The sequence below is a fragment of the Pipistrellus hanaki genome (genome assembly GCF_964339955.1).
Source record: "Pipistrellus hanaki genome assembly, chromosome: 7".
In the NCBI taxonomy this organism is placed as follows: Eukaryota; Metazoa; Chordata; class Mammalia; order Chiroptera; family Vespertilionidae; genus Pipistrellus; species Pipistrellus hanaki.
The window spans coordinates 24,152,551-24,176,474 of record NC_140509.1 but is presented as its reverse complement, the minus strand read 5'-3'; the positions used below and the strand labels follow the sequence as shown (position 1 = coordinate 24,176,474).

The 23,924-nt window shown below is 36.7% G+C and overlaps 1 protein-coding gene across 9 annotated transcripts in view; it reads left to right on the top strand.

The window, feature by feature from the left end:
- Positions 1 to 23,924, top strand: part of KHDRBS2 (KH RNA binding domain containing, signal transduction associated 2) — a 522,833-nt gene that overhangs the window by 299,227 nt on the left and 199,682 nt on the right. For all 9 annotated transcript variants that reach the window (XR_014795558.1, XR_014795559.1, XR_014795560.1 and 6 more), the window contains exon 6: positions 6,453 to 6,651. Coding sequence is in view for 1 of the 9 variants with exons in the window: in XM_084890368.1 (XP_084746494.1) it covers positions 6,453 to 6,651 (199 nt within the window). In the remaining 8 variants the exon portion in view is untranslated. The remainder of the gene's footprint in view (positions 1 to 6,452; positions 6,652 to 23,924) is intronic.

The window sequence follows — 23,924 nt, the reverse complement described above, 5'->3', positions numbered from 1 at the left end:
CCATACCAAGATTAAATATTATATACAGGTGGTAAATTGAGATACAGAAATATACCAGACTCTTTTTTTTTCCAGGTCAAAGAGCTAGTTTGACTCAAGAAATCACAGTTTGAGCTCCAAACAATTACCCTAAGGAAATAAGAGATTTTCCTTTTTTGGTTCTGTCCCTATGATTAAGACATGCAGATGACACACTAAATGCTTTTGAATCAGGATGACCTTGTGTAAAGAGAAAGTTACAAATGTTGTCTGTGCCTTAAATAACCCTTGAATTAACTTGCCAGCTATGTATAGAGATAGTTGATTTTAGATCAATAAATAGATGGTAGGTTATATATACATATAGATTATATATATATATATATATATATATATATATATATATATATATATATACACACACACACACACACACACACTCTTTAGAGAAAGCCAGAAGCATACTTCTTGCTTAGCAGATGGTAAGAGTATTTAAAGTTTAGTTACACTTGACTGTGCAATGTCTTTGGCCATCAGAAAGGATTTGTTTTGTAGGATTCTGAAATTGTCAAGTTTTCAACAGAAAGCATTGGTTTGCAAAGAAGTGAAGTAAAAAATATTCATAGCCTTCATACACAGACATTGTAACTTTGTCATTCCTCACCCTGTTATAGTTGGCCTTCAAATCACTGAACGGCATAGATCTGGAATATTATTTTTTATATTGCATAGAAATCATCTTAAGAGAGTGTAGGATATTCTGTTGTTTCAATTTATTTGTTAATTATGCTCCAGATATTTTCAACCAGCACTGTCAAAAGACCACTATTTTAATATTTAAGTCGTAAATACCTCAAACAGTTCCTTACCAGAAAAAAAAGTTAAGAATGATAAATTTCCAAATAAAACAGAAAGGCAATAACTATGTAAAGGTAAAAATGTGGCAATTCTTAAAATTACATTTGGCTCAGTGGATAGAGCATCAGCCTACCAATTAAAAAGTCCTGGGTTCGCCGAAACCGGTTTGGCGCAGTGGATAGAGCGTCGGCCTGCGGACTGAAAGGTCCCAGGTTCGATTCTGGTCAAGGGCACGTACCTTGGTTGCGGGCACATCCCCGGTAGGGGGTGTGCAAGAGGCAGCTGGTCGATGTTACTCTCTCATCGACATTTCTCTCTCTCTCCCTTTCTCTCTGTAAAAAATCAATAAAATATATTTAAAAAATAAATAAAATAAAATAAAAAGTCCCGGGTTTGATTCTGGTCAAGGGCATGTACCTTGGTTGCGGGCACATCCCTGGTAGGGGGTGTGCAGGAGGCAGCTGATCAATGTTTCTAACTCTCTATCTCTCTCCCTTCCTCTGTAAAAAAATCAATAAAATATATTTTTAAAACTCACATTTGACTAAAGGCAACACTTCTGAAAATGTTCTAGAGCATATTTTTATACTTTTATCTTTAATAAATAAAAACAGAATTCTTAATGCTATCCAGAAACATTTGTGTAATGCTAAAAATCTGACATAACATTTTTATGAACACACTTTTTATGGAATTAGCCTCTTAGTAAAACAGTGTATGTTGGGTTGTGAAATGACATAGCAGGTACCTTAAAATGATTTAATCATATGCTTTAAATCATGAACTTGTTGGTCTTATAATTTAGAAATGACAGTTTTGTCTACATAGATTTTTGTTCCCATTTTATATTCCTTGAGTCCATTTTTTAAAATAATGCATTGACTGCTTTTGAGATTATAAAATCATTCCATTAATAGATTTTATTTTGTTATTAGTGTTGCTTAATGTAATATTACATTTGCCATATTTGAGTGAACTATATGAGATTTTTTTTCAGTAAATATACTAAAATTTTAATCTCTTTAATGACTTAATAAAGAATAGTGTATTATGACCTAGATTTTTAATTATTTTAAAGAAATATTTTGACTGAAAGCTTTTGGTTTTTAATATCCCATATATCTTACAGATCTAATACCATATACATAAAAAGAAAAGACAATTACTGTTGAAAATTAAACCTCACTTTCAATGCTGTATTGATATCTTTAATGTATTAACATTAATGAAAGTAAATAGAGCAGAGCTCTGTCGTCTTCTATTTCAAACCACATGATGAAATGTATCTACAAATAAGGAATAAAGAAAAACCTTCTCAAACAGAAAATTATATATTGATCAGAAAACCCCTCAAAACAGAAGCTAATGTTAATTTTTACATATTAATGATATTGTGTCTTTATTAAGTTTTCAGTTACACATATTCAAAAATATGTACCTGGGATATTTTTAAGCGTCTATAATAATTTGTTGAAAATTTATTTAACTAAAAAGATTATGTTTCAATAAACATATCTATGAGAACTAATTCTCTGATAATACATACATATTATACTAGGAAACAAATTCTCTGAGCATACATACATAAACAAATGTATGTTTCACTACACATAACTATGAAAATGAATTCTCTGATAATACAAACATACCAGAAAACACATATATATTATAATTATTTCTATCATATAACTAAAGACTTAAAATACATGACATCTCTAACACCCTTCACCACTGCATGCGGAGTGAGAGCAAACAGTAGAAAATGAAACCTTAGGGATAGATTTTGAAGGCTGTGTTTCCTATAATGAGAATCAATACAGAGAACTAATGGAGCTTATTAAAGAGGAGAGTAATCATATTTGTTTCTAAAAAAAGACTACTCAGTCATCACTGAGGCTGATACAGAAGAGACACTGACTCATGGCAGGAAAGCCAGGGAGAAGACAAGTCCATTATCCCAAAGAGAAATGGACGCCACTTAGAGGGTGGATATATAGGACTAGACTATAGATTAGAATTTGTGGGAATTAGTGCCTAATTAGTTATTGGAGAAGAAAGAGGGCCCAAGACAAAGATAACTTTGTGATGTCTATCCCAGTTAGAGACTATTATATCATCAACGAAGATTGGGTGTGCCAACCAAGTTAAATGAAGGCAATAATTGTTCCTATAATTAAATCTAACTCTTTAGCCGAAACTGCTTTGGCTCAGTGGATAGAGGTCAGCCTGCGGACTGAAAGGTCCCGGGTTCGATTCCAGTCAAGGGCATGTACCTTAGTTGCGGGCACATCCCCAGTAGGGGGTGTGCAAGAGGCAGCTGATCGATGATTCTCATCGATGTTTCTAACTATCTATCCCTCTCTCTTCCTCTCTGTAAAAAAATCAATAAAGTATATATTTTTTAAAAAAATCTAACTCTTTGGATGTGCTAGCATGACCTTTGGCAAGTGACTTGTACTTTAAGTGCCTTGGTTCTGAACCATTAAAACAGCTTACCAGTAGAAATGGCTACATAAAAAGCTTGTGAAGATTTTAAAATTAGATGGTGCATATAGGCAAGGGTTCTCAAAGTATCTGCACATTGGGATCACTGAGGGCGCCTGCTTCTAGATATTGTGGTTTAATTGGCCAGAGGTATGGCCCAGAATTAGGAAGTTTTCAAAGGTTATCAGGTAACTTTAATGTGCAGACAAGTTAAGAACCTTCTGATGTAAAACCCATATTGTGGGACATGGCAAGTGTTAGGAAGGAAGCAGATAAGAGCCATCATTAGAGTTAGGGACTGCAGGGTGTACCAAGAGGGGAAAAAAGGATAGAGGACAGAAAATGGGGACACTCATATTCCAAGGGAGGGGGGGCAGAAATAGAGAAGCCAGTGAAGGAGGTTAAAATGTAAGAAAGAAGAGGGAGAAAATGTGGAGAAAAACAGAGTATTAAAGTCCAAAGAAGGCATTTTCCAGACAGAGTTCTTCAGTGATAAGTATAATAGGGAGGCAAAGTGGAAAGGGGATTGTAAACAAATTGAGTAGATTTTGAAATCTGTAGGCTATTTGTGAGGTTAGTCAAGAGTTATTTCCAACAGAGTGGCAAAAACAATACCTAGATGACATTTTTAAATTTTATTTTTCAATTACACTTAATGTTATTTTGCTTTAGTTTTAGGTGTAAGGCATAGTGGTTCGACAATCGTATACTTTATAAAATGTCCCCCACTCTGATATTTCCAGTACTCACCTGGAATCATGCATAGCTATAAATTATTATTGACTATATTAGCAATGCTGTACCTTACAACCACATGATTAATTTGTAACTGCCAATTTTTACTTCTCAATCCCTTCACACTTTTTTTTTTAATTAAAGAATGGGTATTTGAATAATTAAAAGGAGGGAAATTCAAGAAGTCAATAAAATGAAGGAAAGAATGCTATAGTGTGGGTGCAGCCAAGGACCATATCCTAAAATAGGTGATTTGAATCTTGAGTTGCCTTGGAGAAGAGAGACATGGGGTTAATACCCCAGGGGAAGGACAGATTCTGGAGATAGGTTTGCTAGGATTTTGTCTTTGAGACATTGATGAAAGAATGGGATAAGAAATTAGATATGATGCAAGGATCGTAAATTTTTAAAAAAAGATATTTTTATTGATTTCAGAGAGGAAAAAGAGAGGGGGGAGAGAGAGAGAAACATCAACAACGAGAGAGAACTGCTGCCTCCTACACACCCCCTACTTGGGTTCGAGCTGGCAATCAGGGCACATGCTTTTAACTGGAATCAAACCTGGAACCCTTCATTCCACAGGCCTATGCCTTATCCCCTGAGACAAACCAGCTAGGGAAAGATCATAACATTTTAAAACAGGAAGAATTTTTACAGATTCAGAATCAGATTTGACTCATCAGAAAGAAAGAAAAAAAAAAAAAATCCACCTCAGGCCCAGTGAGATATAAGACTTACCTGTGATTCTTCAGTGATATACCTTGGGCTTGTGAATGCAGTTTAAAGAAGGTGACATATAATTTACTAGCCCCACATGGACACTTTTAAGAGTATTAAAATGCTAAACTGAATAGCAAGCTAACACAACAGCTGTAAATCAGAACTATACTGAGCAAACCTTGAAATACGCTCACTCTGTTTATGAGGAAACAAGCAGATAGATGCTCTTTCCAGTAAAGGTGATTTTGGCCTTTTCATGCTTTTTTATAGGTGTGTTTTATATTACCATGATAATATAGAATATGGTATTACATTATCATGATAATGCACAACATTGCTTCCTGGGCTCTATTGTGCTTGAAGCAGGCACCCAGCCTTCTGAGTCTTTTATATTTCAGCTTCCCCCAGTCTAGAAGTGCGTTTTCTATACATTAGTCTCACAATACGTTCTCTGATAATTCCTCTATTCCTCAACTCTGTAATCTATTTAAAACTTTTAAAAGCTTTACCAGCATTCTTACTGTTCACTGGTAAGAGCTCATTTTCTGCAAGCAAGAAAGAGCCAGCTGACTGCTATTCATAGCAGAAAGCATAACCTACATTCCCCATCTGTGGGTGCAGCCAACCCGTGTGATTGTTGACATCCCAATGATCATTATTTTTTCCCGAAGCTTTAGTGTTCCTGCTGAAAGCAGTGCTTTCTGCAGGCCAGCCTTTCAGACATAATAAAAAGTGAAATAACCATGCTTCTGCCCAAAGACTTCAGACAAGCACTCCACCTTTCCAAAGCCTCGGAATACCATAAAAATTGGCTGCAACCATTTGATCTAGGGCTTTTAGTGCAAGTTACTTTTGTGTCAAGCACCGTAGTACAGAGCATTCAGTCTATTTATTTATTTTTTATTGCGGAGTCCTAATGTATTTCAGTAGCGCCATAGTTACCAGAGGAAAATAGATTGTATCAGGGACTCTCCCAGTTCAGGGGATTACATGCATGACAGTAAATCAGTGACAATGAGCTGTGATTTCCAGTGACCTCCAGCCTGAGCTCATATAAGAAACAGAATGATATCACCATGGTTAGAGTTTCACCTTTTATTAAGTATTAAAGTACAGACAGATTTGATTTTTTTGTTTGTTTGTAAATGACAACATTGCACATCACTGTCAGTAAACTCCAGCATGGAGGGGACATTGACATTTCGCAGCTCAGTTTCCTATACGGTCCAGTGAGTCATAGATTAGACAATGCTCTCATTTGGGTCTTCTTGGTACATTTGGAACAAAAATGAGAATGGGTTGGTGTTTGTTTGGTTGGTTATGTAGTTTTATAAAAGAAAAACACCAAAGTATTTGATTGGTTATGTAGTTTTATAAAAGAAAAACACCAAAGTATTTGACATGGTTTACATAACTAAGTCATAACCAGTATTTACAAAATTTGTTTACCAGTATTCATTGTGGAGATCAAAGTACGTTACATTCTGAAGAATCAAACACACACACACACACACACACACACACACACACACACACACACATTTGTGCTTTTGATGATAAATGTGGTTCCTTCCCATTGTGTGGAGGCTAAAAAGAAGCACTTGGTCTGTTTTAGTCCCTTTGTCCCTTTCTCTCTTCATGTGATTCCCATCTGAACATGTCCCGTTTATTCCTAGGAGTCGTGGGGGTGCCATTCCTCCTCCCTTGCCACCTGGACGAGGTGTTCTCACTCCTCGAGGGACCACTGTGACCCGAGGAGCTCTCCCAGTGACCCCTGTAGCAAGAGGCGTCCCTACCCCACGAGCTCGGGGGACACCCACCGTGCCAGGATACAGAGCACCCCCTCCTCCAGCCCCCGAGGCTTACGAAGAATATGTAAGTACCCGCGACACGTCGGTTGTTAGGGAGGTTTTAGTTAATTGAGTAACGAGCTGAGCCTCAAAGACTTAACATGCTATGAATCTAGCAGATGATGTTTGTTGCAGAAAGTGAATGGCATTGGCAAAAGAATTTAAACAGTGCACGTACTGGTAAACAGCAGCATTCTGAGAAAAAGCTTTCACTTTATGAGGTGCCATGATTGTTGTTCGTACCAGTTAAATAGTTTACATTTTGAGAATCAAACTATCCTGAGGTTTTCTTATCTTTATAAGACTCCATCAATTTCCAAATGGAAATAATTGTGAACATAATGTGAATCGTCATATATTCAGATGCTTCTCCTGGGATATGATCAAGGTCAGTATAAAACACTCAAATATTTGACAAGTATAATGTGATTGTATTATAAACTTTGGTAATAATGTATAACCATGCAACTGGTCTTTAATATAAATAACCTTACTTTCTCTTTCACTATGTGAAAGATATGGGATTGGCAGATATGAAGAATTTTTAAAAAATATAGAATGAACAAAAGAAACATGGCATCTATAAATAACTCCCTCCCTTCCCATCCACTGTATTCTTGATACACCCTTTGACCTTTCACTTAGTTTGCTGGTATTCCACAGGTCACATTGTATTCTAGTCCTTGTATCCACTCCCCCTACCTGAGAGTGAAAAAAACAGTTTCATATTCACTCCTGTGATCAGGATAAGTCCATTGTAAATGGTATATTGAATTGATGCAAGCCAGATCATAATTCTGGGAAACAGATTAATTTTGCAATTAACCTCTTCAGTGTTCTCATTTCCTAATCTAGGTGTTTGTTTCTTTCAACCACCCACAGACATGCTGTCCTCTTCAATGTCCCCTGTAAATGATTACTTATTAAATATAAACTCATCAAGGATACTTACTGTCACATGCTGGGTACTCAAAACAAGTTTTCTATGGACTGGTTAATAACCAAGTAAAAATTAATCCTACATTCAAGTGAACATGGTTGATAGGTATCAATAAGAGTATGTTAGTGCTTAGAGTGCATTAATTATTAGGAATAATGTTACTGCTTAAATAAGAAACATTGACTAATACCTGCAAGAGTGATGAAAATTATTGTTATAAATCCATCTCTACTGGAAAAAGGGAAATGTGTTCATCTAAAGCACACGTGGGGAACCTTTTCCTGCCAAGGGCCATTTGAATATATATTATACCATTCTCGGGCCATAACATCATTCTCGGGCCATACACAATTATCAGTTTAAAAATTAGAGTGTTATGCTCTCGCCGGTTTGCCTCAGTGGATAGTGCATCGGACTGTAGACTGAAGGGTGCCGGGTTTGATTCTGGTCTAGAACTGGTACCTTGGTTACAGATTTGATCCCCAGCCCTGGTCAGGGTTTGTAGAAGGCAACCAATTGATGTATTTCTCTCACATTGATAGTTCTCTCTCTCTCTGTCTCTTCCCCTCCTTTCTACTCTCTCTAAAAATCAATGGAAAAATATTCTTGGATGAGGATTAATGAAAAAGAATTTAAAAATTAGCCTGCTGTATTTGCTCACACATTAAATTAACTCACCCCTAATGCCTTGGCAGGGCCAGACCGTATGATTTCTCAGGCTTTGTGCAGACCCAAGGCTGGATGTTCCCTACCCCTGACCTAACGTATCATTTATAACATCAGGTCTCAGTGTTTAAAATTTTAGATAATATGGAAATTTCAAAATCAGAAGCAAAAAGCACATTCTACTCTAAAATAGGCCCTCAGGCCAGGAAAACCAGAACTGATTCTTGGTTCTGCCCTCTCTTTTCTGAGACATAGGATGTATGAAATGAGTACTTACTAAATGAATGAATTAAAATCCACAACGAGAATGATGGGATCACTTTTAATCTCTGAAGAATCTTTTCCACTGTACCATCTTCATGTACATTGCCAACACGGTGTTTTTCCCTTCTAAATAAAGGCTTCAACAGTTAGGTCTTTATTTCAAAAATTAAAAGAGAGGAAAGCTGTTTAGGTCGTAGTGGTCAACAGCGTTATTAATCAGATAATTTACAGGGCATACACGGGGCACCATGAAAGAGAACAAGATTGACAAAACATTATAGCCTTTCACATGCATTCCAGTTTACAGTGAATAAATCATTGGAATACAAAGCAAACAAGAGTAAGCTTCAGACACATGATCTCACTCATTTATGGAATATAATGAACAACACAAACTGATGAACAAAAATAAATCCAGAGACAGAGAAACATCGATCAGACCATCAAACCTCAGAGGGAAGGTATGGGGGGGTGGAAGTAAGGGGGAGAGATCAACCAAAGGACTTGTATGCATGCTTATAAGCCTAACCAATGGACACAGACAACAGGGAGGTGAAGGCATGACTAGGGGGAGGGGGGAGTAGGGAGGGTAATGGGGAAATAAGGGCACATATGTAACACCTTAATCAATAAAGAGATTTAAAGAAAACATTAAGAGTTTGTAGAAATGTGTATGGAAAAGGTTATATTCTGAAAGGAGAAATCTAGGAGGAGGGTGTTTCTTAAAGAAAATCAAAGAAATTGTGTAAAGTCATGTAGTCTGATTTTTTAAACTTAGATTTTAAAGTATCTCATCCCTTGCCTGCATTCACTCAATCGTTTCTAAGCCTGTATCTTATTTCAGGCACTGTTCTGAAGGTCCTAGAAATGTAGTTGTGAACAAAGGCCAAACATCTGCTTTCCTAAAGCTTATATTTAGTTCTCGTCACCTACAGATACTGACTGGTTGTCTGTCTCTCAGTCTAATCTAGGTCCCCAAGTGGAAGAACCCTATTGTCAGGTGTCTCACACTAGTGAATCAGCTGTGACAATAGGGCGAGAGTTTCTGAAAATTATGCCTGGAATCAAGCAGTCATCAGCCACCAGTGAAGAAGGGAGGAATGGGGTGAAGTTCACAAAATATAAGGTGGTGATTGGGAACCCAACCCCAAGTGTAGCATGGGAAAACACTGTTTTCCAGAGGAGAAAATATTATGAATTTGGCAGATATCCCAAAATAAGTCTATGATAATGTACTGTTGATAACAGGAAAAAGTAGATAACTGTTTTGTAAAAACTCTTTTTTGCTATATTTTTAAAACCTGTCATATGTTATATTTTAATTCTTTTTCTATAAACTATTCAATGAGTACATACAACATTTAATGCATGGCTGGTAAGCTGCTTATAACAACCTCAGAAGTCTCAGTACCAAGCCCTGATTAACACTCAAGAACCTCTACTCTGCTCTAATTTTAAACTATTGATTTCTCTGTAAGGGTAGGAAAAACAAAGTTTAAGTGTCTTGGTAACAAAATAATAGCACCATGCTGAGTTGGTGGTGAAAATCTCTAGGAGTTCTTAACTTTCAAATAAAATTTCTTAGAAGAGGTTTCCCTTTATTACAGATGACACCACAAGCCAATTCACTCTTCTTACTTTTCCTTCTCCCCTGCTGAGTCTGAACATTAAGCTTCTGACCACATAGAATGTATATGGGTGATCAGATCCACTCCTTGCAGCTTGTCTGACAAGAAACAGGTTACTGTAAGTGAGATTGCTTGTTTATGAACATCATTAGTGTTAGCTTCAGTCTTTTTTTTTTTTAATGTGGATTTTAGTTTGATATACATCCTAATCCAGACTTAAAGTATTTTAAAGCTTCTTTTCATTGACCTTCAGCTAAGAAGAGTTCCTTTACATTTTACAAGACTGCAACCATGATTGAAGTAGATCTAGAGAATTGAAAAGTACGTTTCAGAAAAACACACCCACACAACAAAATATGAAGCTGATTAACTCTACAATGGATAACATGTTCAATGGGAGTCAACTAAAACTTAATCTTTTGAATACTTACTAGGTTCTGGTCACTGAATATTAATTCACTTGGTTTCATGATAGCATGGACAATCTAGACAGTGGTCTTCAAACTACGGCCCGTGGGCCACATGCGGCCTGCAGAGGAGTCTGATCCGGCCCGCCAGGTTTTTTGGGCAGTGAGCGCAGCCGAGGTGTTACAGTAGGAATTAGTAGTTCATATAGTCCGGCCCTCCAGCTCTCTGAGGGACCGTGATCTGGCCCCCACTTTAAAAAGTTTGAGGACCCCTGAATGGGGAAACTGAGCCTTGGGATTGAGGATAGCATCCAGTTTTCTGTTCCCAAAGCTTCTGTGTCTGTCACATTATTCTACATAGTCTTTGTCATGCTAACATGCATATACTAGCACAGGTCATGTGTCCTCCATACCTGGCATCCAGACCACTGGTCAGTGTTTGGATCCCTTTAGTGATATGTAGGACATAACCCAGCCTGACATGAACACCTCCAACTATGGGCAGCTCAATTCCTGCAGAAACTAAGCACTGGAAATATGAAAACTGTGTCTAAAGAGACTTTATCTCTACTCTCCAAAGCATGCCATCTAGTGGGAGAGACTAAGATTATTCTTAACTTTTAACATACAATATATAATTGCTGGATAGGGCTCTTATCTTACTCTACCCTCTATTAGAAGTAATTTTTGCTATCTCCTCCACTTACAAGATTAAACATCCTAAACGCAGAAAGCGTTTCTTAAATGTATGTCATTTTTGTAGTTCTAAGTGCTTGGTAATAGCCATTGAATTGAACCTACTGATGATTTTGTTAGAAAAATGTTACATATATATAGTGAATATATATATGTACATATTTTATAAAATTAGTAAATAATGAAAGCACAACATAGCATATATTAAATGCCAAAGAGAGACTACAGGGTTGAGTAAAAGAAGGTTTATCGTTGTTGATATGGAAAATAATACAATCATTAATAAATAATAATACAAGAATAAACTGTTTTACATACAACTGTAAGCCTACTTTTGCCACACCTTGTATATCTGCTCCTAAAGGGAATTATCATTATGGTTATGGGTGTTTTAAAAAAACCTCTAGAGGGTAAGGAAAAGAATAATAGAAAACTAAGATGAATGAGAATAACTCTGAGAAGTAGAAGAGGCAGGAATTTCCATGCAAAACAAACAAACAAACGAAAAAGGATAATAAGGGTAGAAAGGGGACCGACCATTCAAAGCAAATCTAAAGAATCTGGGAGGCCTGTTTGGGAGACAGAATTCATTTAAGATAGCAGTAGAAGTAATATTATAGTTACAGGCGACCTCAAATGCTGAAATTATAACTTCTCTTATGGGTTTTTGAACAGAGAATAAACTAAGGTTTTAGGGAAAATTATAATTCTCAACTATTTAGGGTGCACTGGAGGATAAAGTGAAGAAGGGACAAAAGATTTAGGGGATGAACAAGAATGAGGCTTACTGAGATGTGGCCTTGGCTCTCAGTATAGGAATGGATTGAAAATATCAAGGTGAAAGATAATACTGAAGATGGAAACAGAAGGGTCTAATGACAAGAAGATATGGGGAGGGGGGAATAAAAATCAAAGCTCATTCAAATGTGTTAGTATATGAGAGTGGGGAGACAGAAGGGAGGGCTGTGGTGGGAAGGGGTGGGCAGTAAGGGATTGACCTTGAAGCAAAAGAATCTCCTTTCCAAGACTCTAAGAGAGGTCCCATGGGTGTGCTCAGAAGATCCTGTCTTAATTGCACAAGTAAGGTACTTTACCTGCCTTTAATTGAAATCATTTCCCCACCAGTCACACTTCCCCTCGGGTCAGGTGGGGTTAGAGTGGGCAAGGCTATTTGTGAGATTGTGCTATTTGTGAAGTTTGTGTTGGAGACTCATTTAATTTGCATTTAGTGGAATATTTTTATTTGTATTAATTAGGTGTTCTCTGCTATAGAAATGATTCTAGGGATGCGGTTGCTAGTATTCATGGATACAAGTATTCATGGACCAAGGTCAGACTATTTGATGGTTAACAGAAGCACTAGTGCAGGAAGTTGTGTTTAGTGATGGAGAAACAAGTTTTGAACTGTATTGGGCTAGATTTGTTCTGTATAAACTTCTTTCATATCATTCATCTCAGCTATGAAAAAAACTTGATAGAATTTTACCTGATTTTTTACAACAATCCTAATACCAATTAATAACTTGTGAAACTGAAACTTTTCAAAACTTTACAAAAAACAAAAACAAAAAACCAAACTTTTCTATCTGGGGGGAGAGGGGGCGGGTGGGAAACAAAACTTGAATTTTCTGTTCTCTCTTTAGAAAATATTGTAATTTTAGGCCAAAACCGGTTTGGCTCAGTGGTAGAGCGTCAATCTGCGGACTGAAAGGTCCCAGGTTCGATTCTGGTCAAGGGCATGTATTGTACATTGGTTGCGGCACATCACCGGTAGGGGGTGTGCAAGAGGCAGCTGGTCGATGTTTCTCTCTCCATGTTTCTAGCTCTCTATCCCTCTCTCCTCCTCTCTGAAAAAATCAATAAAATATATTTTGAAAGAAAGAAAGAAAGAAAGAAAGAAAGAAAGAAAGAAAGAAAGAAAGAAAGAAAGAAAGAAAATATTGTAATTTTAGGTGATCAAAAAATAATTGTTCCAAAATGTGGGAAAATGGTATAAGAGTATATAAAGTAGTTAATAATACTATATTACTTTCAGGATTTTGTAAGGTTTACAAGATATCAGCTTTTTAAATTTTGCAATTAGTTGTGATTGCCTTTCTCATTCAAAATAAATATTCATTTTCGTGCTTAATTTATAATCATAATTTTGTAAACTTTTTCTAATAGAATGCATACTTGTATAATCTTCAGGACCCACAAACTGTGGATCTGCCACGCCCTCAAAAAAACAAAAACAAAAAACAATGTCAACATTTATAGGGAAGTATATATAGGAGGAGGGGGCTGAGTATTGTTTAAAGAAAATACTGACTCTGTAACCTTAGCTTCTTTCCAGTACTGAAAGTGTATATTGCTGTGTTTAGCTGTAACCATGTTGGCACCCTTAGTAAGTAAGTCTTGATGCTGTCTTATTAACAAATGTTGAATGGGAAAATTAAATGCGCAGATAAAGGCACATAATGTCTGCAAGTGTCCATCAGAATGTCACACGCTTATATAAACTGACAATATAAATATCTGCTTCAATGCTCTCTTATTGTTTATATGTTGGTGCAGCATTGAAAAAGAAAACAATAACAAACTCCACCTCACCCTGAGGTGCACAAAACAATTTCTAGCTTCCAAAGACACAGACCCAATATGTTTCTAAATTACCTCAGATTTTCTCCGGTGATTAACATTCGATGTTAAAGATTTTTATGGGGCACAACAAAGCAAGAAGAGACATGGATTCAATGCTACATAAGAAATGTTGGCCAAGTACAATCAATCATGTTAACCTAACTTAGAAAACTCGTTTTGACAAAGTTTTGAGGTGCTTTTCTCTCCATCAGTCTTAACTAAGCCTATTGGCATTCCAGCCCATCTTATCATCTAATTCTGACTCTGAAGCATCCTTCCAGTAACAACGAGAAAACTAGAAAAATTCACTGGTAAATCAATAGTCCTTAAAATTCCATAAATGAGTTCAGGCTGCCAACCTTCAATTTCATGTGTATGGAACATTTTTTTTTTTTTTTTTTTGACAGGAGAGGGAAATAGGTATTTAATGATAATTGAAATCAATTATTGTGCCATTTTCGTGGGAGAATTATGAGCCTGATCTATTAACGCATTCTGAGGGAGCCACGTGTGGTGGTTTTCTGTGGAATAGCCAAGAGCCTACCCCCATGAAGGGAAACTTTTAGTAGAGTTTCTAGATTGGATCTTTGTATTGCAGTATACATTTTTATTTGAGTTTCATGCTCTCCTCTCTTCTCAGTAGATAGTAATTTACCAGAATTATTGTAAGGTTTTGTGTTTTGAAATGTAACTAACATCTAAAATAACCAAAACATGTGAGTTTAATGATTTTTTTTAAAAAAATGATAGAATGGGCATAATAGTACTGAGGTTCAACTCTCCATAGAATGACAGTGGTATTTATTTTTATTGATTTCAGACAGTAGGGGAGAGAGAAATATATATAGAAACATCAATGATGAGAGAGATTCATTGATTGGCTGCCTCCTGCATACCCTTCACTGGGGACCAAGCCCGCAACCCAGGCATATGCCCTTGCCTGGAATCAAACCTTGGACCTTTCAGTCTACTGGCCGATGCTCTATCCACTGAACAAACCTGGCTCGGCTGATAGTGGTATTTAAATCCTATTAAAATATTTTCAATGACTGCCCCTCAAATATAAAATGCTATCTTTTAATTTTGTGTGCATTTTCTTCTGAAGTTGAAATTTAAATAAATCATCCTTCTTCTTGCATTATGTCTTAGATATTTTAGTCATCTTAGAACAGATGCAGATTCTTTTATTGGCCACAGCACTCAGGATTGTAGCCAAACCTGTGTCTTATAATTACGTGATGACTAATGTCTTTTGTAACACAGGATGAAAATTGGTTTCCTCTCTGTACCTTTTGGAGATGACTGTTAGCTGGTGGAAAATGTTATAAAATATTTTAGAATTCCCTCTAGGAGCAGCTGGGGAGAAGAATGCCATGGTGCTTTTGCAGCATCTGCTATAGACATGGGGAAGAGAGTGGTGGCAAAAATGCCACAAAAAAAAAAAAAAAAAAAAAAAAAAAAAAAAAAAAAAAAAAGCTATCTCAGCCTTAGGGAACCCCATCATTCTCTCATTTTTAACATTATAAGTATATTTTAGGACATATTATATTTTATCTGTTGTCCATACATATGGATTAAGGATTAGTAATGAAAGTGAGTTGGGCCTTTATTTTTATAAGATTGTTCTTTCAAAGCTTTGCTGGGTACAAATAAATAGTTTTTCTATCGAACTGATTTTAATGAATGTATCCCAACTGAAAAGTTAAGACCCTGTAAAGGGTGACAAGTCATACCCAGGAATCCTAAAATTTGTGTGTGTTTTTTTTTTTTTCTTTCGTTGCTTGAAAACCATTATTATTCATGTTTTATCAACACCACCCTTATAATTTTCTGGCAAGAGACACTTAAATACAACTTGCTTTGCTAGTTAGATTGTCAGTGGTTTTTGCAGACAACCAAGTAGGAATGGTGAAATAGGATTGAGTTCTTGTCTGGATGTTGGCCCTCTCCCATTATGGATTCCTCACTCAGTAGAAAACAGTGGCTGCTAACTCTTTCCATCAGCCATGGATCTTTGTGGGTTTGTTGTTGTTGTTGTTTGTTTGTTTGTTTTTGATACGTGAGGTAAAGTGTTTTTCCTAGAACATTTGTAACTAGGAAGTTAGTTACAAATGTTCTTTGCAGTAGTTTATAATAATCTCAATGTTTGAATTAAGACAATTTCTCCCAATAATTGAGGATGGGAAACTGTACTTTCCCTTTATATGAAACTATATTATTACTCAATTTGGCAGTGGAGGGACACAGGTATCACCCTCATTTAACCCGTTCTGCCTTGTATTTCTTCGAAGCAAACTAGAGAATGTGCCAAAAGCAGGCTTCTGATTTCTTCACGTTCCTTCATGTTTTTACACCCATTCTTCTGCAGAACCGCTGACTTATACACATTCTTGTAAAGTGAGTTGCTCTCTGTTTTGCACCATCATGGATACTAGCAGAGTTGGATGGCTGCAGATGGCAACTGGTGTGAGTGCTGGATAGAAGGGTTAGGATGCTGGAGGTGACCAATTTGTTTTTTTCAGGTGGTCTTTTCTTTCTTCTTCTCAACCTCTATGAAATCCTGAAATCTTTTCTATTTTTCTGTTCTTGCTGTAAGAAAAAAATTAAAATGACAAACTCACACAATATGAATCATGGGGATTGCGTAACATAGAGAGTGAGAGAGGTTTTGCTTTTGCTGTTCTTCCCCAATGCTGCAGCACTAGATGTGACTACTTGAAAATGAAAGCCAATGCCCTTTGCTGTAATTTCAGCCCATGTTGTAGTTTCTGGTGATGAGTGACACTGCAATAATTTTTTAATTAAGTAATACAGCTGGAAGTTATGCCTTTGCAGAATAGTAAGTAGTAAACCAGCCAGAATGGTAACTGCTACCCACCACTGATCTATTCAGCTGGTCTGCACCAGAACAGGGCACCAGTTGGTGTCCATTCTGCTTGACCAGACCTCAGATCTGATTGGTTGGGGCCTGAGCCATTCTGGCTGTGAAATGTGCCATTTCCACACTGGTGAATTCTAGTAGAAATACAGTATAAGAGATTTTCACAAATAGACAAATCAACCAAGCTTAGTGATTAGGAAGATTCCTTAGCCAACCCATTGGGAAGTTGTCCATGACAGATGGTTTCCCTGCACCAAAACCTCTTTTACAGCTGACGGCACTTGTGACTTCAGAATTCCCAGTACCCTTGTCATACTGAAATTCATCACAGTCTCTTTCCCGGTGTCCCAATGTGCCCCACATCTGGAAAGAGAGTTCAATATAACCTACTGTACCTCACCTACCGCACTTCATCAGTTATATAGAGTCTCTTGAAGGTAAAAGACCATCAAGCACTTTGGGATGTTATAAAGGGCTCTTCCAATCTACTACATGATTTTAATGTTAAAGAAATTAAGGTTCAGAGGATGATGACTAACCCTAAGTCACACACATGGTAATGCCACTCACAGATCTGATAGTTCCTACAATGCTTTTTAAAATGGATATTAAAAAAGAGGGTGGAAAATACAAATGTATTCACTTATGTGTTTTCCAAGGAACTAGACTGATCATTTGGCAGCATGTTGAACTGAGTTTCAGCTTTTCTAAAATTTACAGGAAGTAGAATGAGAGAATGACATAGAAAAATGTTGGAACTTTCACCTCCAGCAGATCTAGCAGTGAAATTCATGGGATCCAAATTTCTCTTGTCATGGTGACTTCTCTCATAAGAAGTCTGAAGGCCTTGTAGAAGGTACATGCACACACACACACATACACACACACACACACACGCACACTTTATTATTATTATTTTTTTTTAGTTACTGACACTCTTAAATAACTAACAAAAGCAAAATATAAACTGGAGTATAATTTACTGTAATGTAGCTAGCATAATCTCGATGTAGGAAAAGGTTTCAAGAGATATTTTGGGGGGTTTAGTAGGTAAAAGAATACTTACTCATTAAGCAGGAACTGACATCTCCTATGTTTGAAACCAGATTTTCAGCAAACATATCTTTTGGGTTGTACATTCCAATTATAAGTTAAAACATGTTAAGCAATGCATTATATACAGAACAAAATTATACATATAACAGTCTACAGTGAAACAAAAATAGTTTTACTTCATATCTGTCTCATTTAAGATTTTCTTTTACGTAAGCAAATATACTCTTAAAATTTAGACAACAGATAGTTTTCATATGTAACTTAAGTACCTCCTGTCATCCAAAGTAAATCTGCCAAATTCCCTTCCTCCCAGAAAATCTTCATGAAAGTTTCTTCCCAAACTAACAAGATTTATCCAGCTATATTCCCCTTTTTTTCTATTCTAATCTCTTTACAAGGCTACCATTTTCAGCTTTCATTCCCAAAACTGTCTTATACCTTCACTCTCTGATTGACATAGTTGTTTGGGAGTTTCCAGTGTTTTGTGAACCTTTAATTTAAACAGTATATATTTTCTTACTCCCATGTACCTATACTAGTCATCAAAGTCTTCCAAGTTAGAATTCCTACAGACTGTCTATTTCTATTTAGTTAAACTTTAAAAATTCAAAAGCCATCTTTAGCTTCTTTCTTTGCCTTGTTTCAAATGCTAAATTTTGATTAGTTTTTTTAAACATTATATCTCCCTGTTGCCCAGACTATAAAATCGCAACTTCTTAATTTTATACAAAATACTATGAGATGGTGAAAATAATTACTAAAGTTTTATGAGCTTACTTATAGTTAACTGTGTTTCCTTTTCAAATGAGAGTTGACCAAGAATAAATATAAAATAAATGATCAAGCAAGAGGAAAAAAAAATCCTATAATTATATAGGATTTTTAACTTTTTAATTCTTCGTTTATAACTTTATAATTCTTAGTATGTTAAAACATGTTATGCTATTTGATTCAATTCAACTTGACATTTACTTGAATGTCCATCCTATATCATGCTAATTGCACAGGAAGAAACAATAAGAGCTTTTTTAAAAAGTTGGTCACTTTTAATAGATGTCCGTTGTGTGTTAGGGCTTTAACATATGTAATCTCATAATAATAATGGGTAAATTCCATAATCCTTGTTTCCTATTAAGGAATTTGAGGATCAAAAAATTAGATAAAAATATTAGCAGCCTGTCTGATAGCAGAGACAGAAAGGTCTGTCCTCAAAATTAACAGCTTGTTAGATTCATACAGGTAAAAGGAAAATTTCCTGGCTTTAAAAAGGCAGCAGATACCTCACCTAGATAAAAAAAAAAAAAACATAAAAAAAAAAAAAAACCTTACAAGTTCAGTGCAAAGTTTACCTTGTGAGGGTGGGGTGAAAACTTTATTATTAGATAGATGCTGATGTTTTCCTGATCTACCTCACAGACTGGGTGTAAAATAGTTATGACACATGCTGGAAATCCCACTAAACTAAACGTGTCTGTAAAAAATTTTATTTGCTTTGCTTCCACTCAGAGAGTTTGAAGAACTGATTAGTTCCATTGCTATCTACTTGATATTGTGTTCATATAGAAATTTAGGAGGAAAGCAACTAGTAATCTTGATCTTTATCATAGTCAGACTGGAGCAGTTAGATGCATACTGAAGTTCTTTAGAAATCTAGAATATTAAAGTAGCCAAGGAATCCAACAATGGTAATAATAATAATGATAGTGAGAATAGAAGCAATGGATTTAATTAAGTACTTATTATAAGCTGGACACTATACAAAGTTCTTTACCTTTAGTGTTTAATTTTTACAGCAACTATTATGGTGATACTGGTGTCCCAGTGCACAGATTTGTGTACATTGAAAAGAAAATTAGAAGAAATATTTTAACATCACTATTCACACTTTCTATAATAGAAGTGTCAACCAAATTCATGATTGACAAAGACAGATCAAAACACACATGTGCAATTGGCACCAGTGAGAGTTTTATATGTATTTGCTTTCTGATTTAGCTAAACTTTTTCCAGCCTAGTTAAGCACCCCAACTTATCTTTCAGTTGTCAGAAACACAGCAGTAAATATCAACATGAAGCAGATTATTATTGTAAATCACACAAGGAGAACAAAGGGTAAAATGTTTAACTGTAGCCATGTGTGACTATATTTTGCACAGTGAGAAAACTGAAGTCATTTTCAAGTTCTACCATTTCTTCTTTTAAGTCAGGTCAAGTTTCTAAATCTTCTAAGTCTCCACTTTTTGGCTAATGAAAAGAAAATAAGATTCTACTGAGTCTCTTATCTACCTACTCCAGGATTTCTGTAAGGATCAAATGAGATGAGGCTTAAGAAAATGCTTCACAAACATTTGGTTACTGCATAAAATGTTTAAACTGGACTATAAAGCAAGTCGTGTTCCTAGGCTGAAGAAACTGCAAGGAAGCCAGTTGCCAGGGAGAGGAAGCCAGGCGTTGTTATGTGACATCATTACCCAGCACCCACAGCCACTATTTCCGGGCTGGGCTGGGCTGTGGGCGGCATTTTGTGCTATAGGGTCTTGGCAGCATTGGCTGTGATTTGGTGGGGTGTCCCTGGGGTGGTGGCAAGGCCTTGTCCCACTTGGGGGAAGGCAAGTGTTAGTTTGTCGGCATCAGTCCATGGTGCCCACCAGTGTGCATCATAGCAGCTCCTAAGTTGAGTGTCTGCCCTGGGTGGTTAGTGTGTGTCATAGCTACCAGTTGGATGGTCAGATGAACATTTAGGCTTTCATATATACATTAGTCTCATTTTACATGTGAAGAAACTGAGGTGTAAACTGAGATTAAAGAGGTTAAGTAGTATGCTCAAGGCACCTAGCCAGCAAACAGCAGATCTAGTATTCTTCAGTTCCATTTCAAGAGAGGTGCTCAGACTGTCTAAGATACAACGTAGCATTTAACACATGGCAGGCACTTGCCTAAGTGCTTAACATGCCTATACTTAATTTATCCTATTGGCACCTCTATGGGTTCATTACTATTACTTTCTTAGTTACAAAATGTTACTTTCAGAGAGAGATTGAGTAGTGAGCCCACATCATCCAGGTAACCTGAATCAAAACTGGGATTCCTAACCAAATGGTCTGGCTACAATCCACCTTGTTCTGCTCCCTCTCAGGGGAAGCTAGCAGAAATATCATTTGGACATTTAGTGCAAATGATGCCAATAGGGGGGAAAAATGAATGAAGTACTTCAAGGAACCATCTAATACATCTACCTGCACTGAAGTGAACATATAAAAATTCAGGGTGTGACCCTAGCTTATTTTGCTCAGTGGATGGAGCATCAGCCTGTGGACTGAAGGATCCCAGGTTCAATTCCAGTCAAGAGCATATACTTGGGTTGCAGGCTCAGTTCCCAGTGGAGGGCATGCAGGAGGTAGTAATGATTCTCATCATTGATGTTTCCATCTCTCTCTTTGCCTCTCCCTTCTTCTCTGAATGTGGGGTGGCCAAAACTGGTTTGGCTCAGTGGATAGAGCGTCGGCCTCTGGACAAAGGGTCCCAGGTTCGATTCCGGTCAAGGGCATGTACCTTGGTTGTAGGCACATCTCCAGTAGGGGGTGTGCAAGAGGCAGCTGATCAATGATTCTCTCTCATTGATGTTTCTAACTCTCTATCCCTCTCCCTTCCTTTCTGTAAAAAAATCAATAAAATATCTTTTTTTTTTTTAAATGTAGGGTGGGAAAGCTTGAAAAACAAGTAGGGAGAAAATAATAAAATGAGCCATGGGGGGAAAAAATGCCTCGATGAGAATTTAGTAATTAAGTTGATTGTTAGTGAGGACTGGTTAAAGGTTTTGAGTTACCCGAGGATTAATGTGTCTGTGCACATCATTGAACTGAGGCAGGCAGACACTGGAGACAGGAAGTGCTCTTGAAAGCATATGCTCAGTAGGAGTGAATTAGGAAAGATGGGACCATGGGAAACATTATGGATGATGTAGTAAATTAATTAGACCACACTCTGAAACTAATTCCAGAATTTCAGTTGTGCAAAGCATTTTAAGTAACCTAAAAATTGAACATTATTCAATATTAATTTTTAGACTTGAAAATAGTTTATTCTAGAAGATGTCTTTCTTAAAATTTATATATATCGTAGCTAGGATTCTGCAGCTTTACTGAAATATGGTTGACATATAACTTAAGTATAAAGTATGAGATGTGATGATTAGATACAGGTCGTTATCACAAATGACTTAGAACAATAAGGTGAATTTACATTTCTATCACCTAATATAATTACCATTTTTGTGTGTATGGTGACAACATTTCATATCTATTCTCTTAACAACTTTCAAGTATATAATACTGTTTTGTTAATTATTGTCACCATGCTGGACATTAGATCCTCAGATTTTATTCATCTTCTAGGTTGGGGTTTGTATCCTTTGACCAACACTCCCCCTTTCTGCACCCTCAATATTACTTTTTGCCACACTTCTTTATAGTGTAGAACTTGTTTTTCAGTTGTATTTTATATAAAAGCTTCAGTTAGAAAACATTTTAGACAATTGTTTATGAAAACCACAGCCTTTAAATGAGATTTAAAAATGAGATCTAGACAAGAAAAGTGATTATTTTTTCTCTAAGTAAAATAATGTAAGGTAGTCATATCATGATTATAGGCTTCTTTTCATCCAAATGCTTGACCACTTTATAAATATGTATTTTAAACATGTGATCACTATAAAACTGTGAGTTTTACACTAATTTTTGAGAGAGACCCATCTGTCAAAGGCAATTTTGCATAATAGTGAGGAGCAAGGTTGTTTCATTCTTATCATCAGAAGTTGCTATTCTGTTTGCAGGACTTTTGCAGCCCCTGAGGGGAGCAGGGTAAGTCCCAGGGTTGTAAAAACTTGCGCGCGCACACACACACACACACACCACCACCACCACCACCACCACTACCACCACCACCACCACCACCACCACACACACACACACACACACACACACACACACACACAGGAAAGAACAGAGACTAAGTTCCGATGGTCTTAGGGGAGCCTGCTAGTGGTTCTCAACCTGTAGAGCCTAAGACCGTTGAAAAACACAGATATTTACATTATGATTCATTAACAGTAGCAAACTTACAGTTATAAAGTAGCAACAAAAATAATCTTATGGTTGGGGGTCACCACAACATGAGGAACTGTATTAAAGGGTCATGGCATTAGCAAGGTTGAGAACCACTGCTCTAAAGGAATTGTGATTATCCCGATATCCATATTTTTTAAGCATTCCCATCCTCTGGCTTCCTGCCTTTCCTCCTATTCCTTCAGAGCTGGTCCAATACAGGGGTCAGGGAACATCTCCTGTAAAAGACCTGAGCGTAAACTTTTTTTTGGATTTGGGGGAAATACAATCTCTGTCGTGACTATCTAGCTTTGTTATTGTAGAAGCAACCACACACAGTACACAAATGACCAAGAGCGACTAGGTTCCAATCAAACTTTACTTGGAAAAAAAAAAAAACATGTGGCAGGTGGGCCATTGTTTGCTGATCTCTGGCCTAATGTGAAGCATCCACTATATTGTATTTATCTCATGACAGATATCAGATTCCAATTAATAAGGAGAAACATATATTCTGTAATAGTGACCAAAAGAAGATCCTGGCATTTTAGCTTATGTGAGTTACCTGAGGCTACTGCTTTTCTAAGAGGAGCTGTATGCCAAAGAGAAGGGATAGGACATTCCATAAAATCATAACGAATCTACTCCGCTAGTTCTCAGAGATGGTGATTTGCATAGAATTATTTTTATTTCAAGCCCCTCCTGCCCTTTTCATCACATATGCAGCACACTGTGAAACTGCTCACAGCAACAGCTGAATACCATTTTTTAAAAAATCTCATTTTCTGCAGACCTCTGAAGGCTGGGTGACGGAGGCAGTGTGCAAGTGAGTGTCTTGCTCAATGATAAATGGCCTTGGATCCTCATTTTTTCTAGTAGAATGTAGGTACAGTAATACCAATATTCTACCTACTTCTGATGATAAATTCTCCGGTGTCACCTCACTAGTAGTGCTATGTCCCGGTCATTTGTAATAATCTAGTATTGTAAGCTACTGTCAGATAAATATTCACACAAGTGCACTACTTGTTTTCTT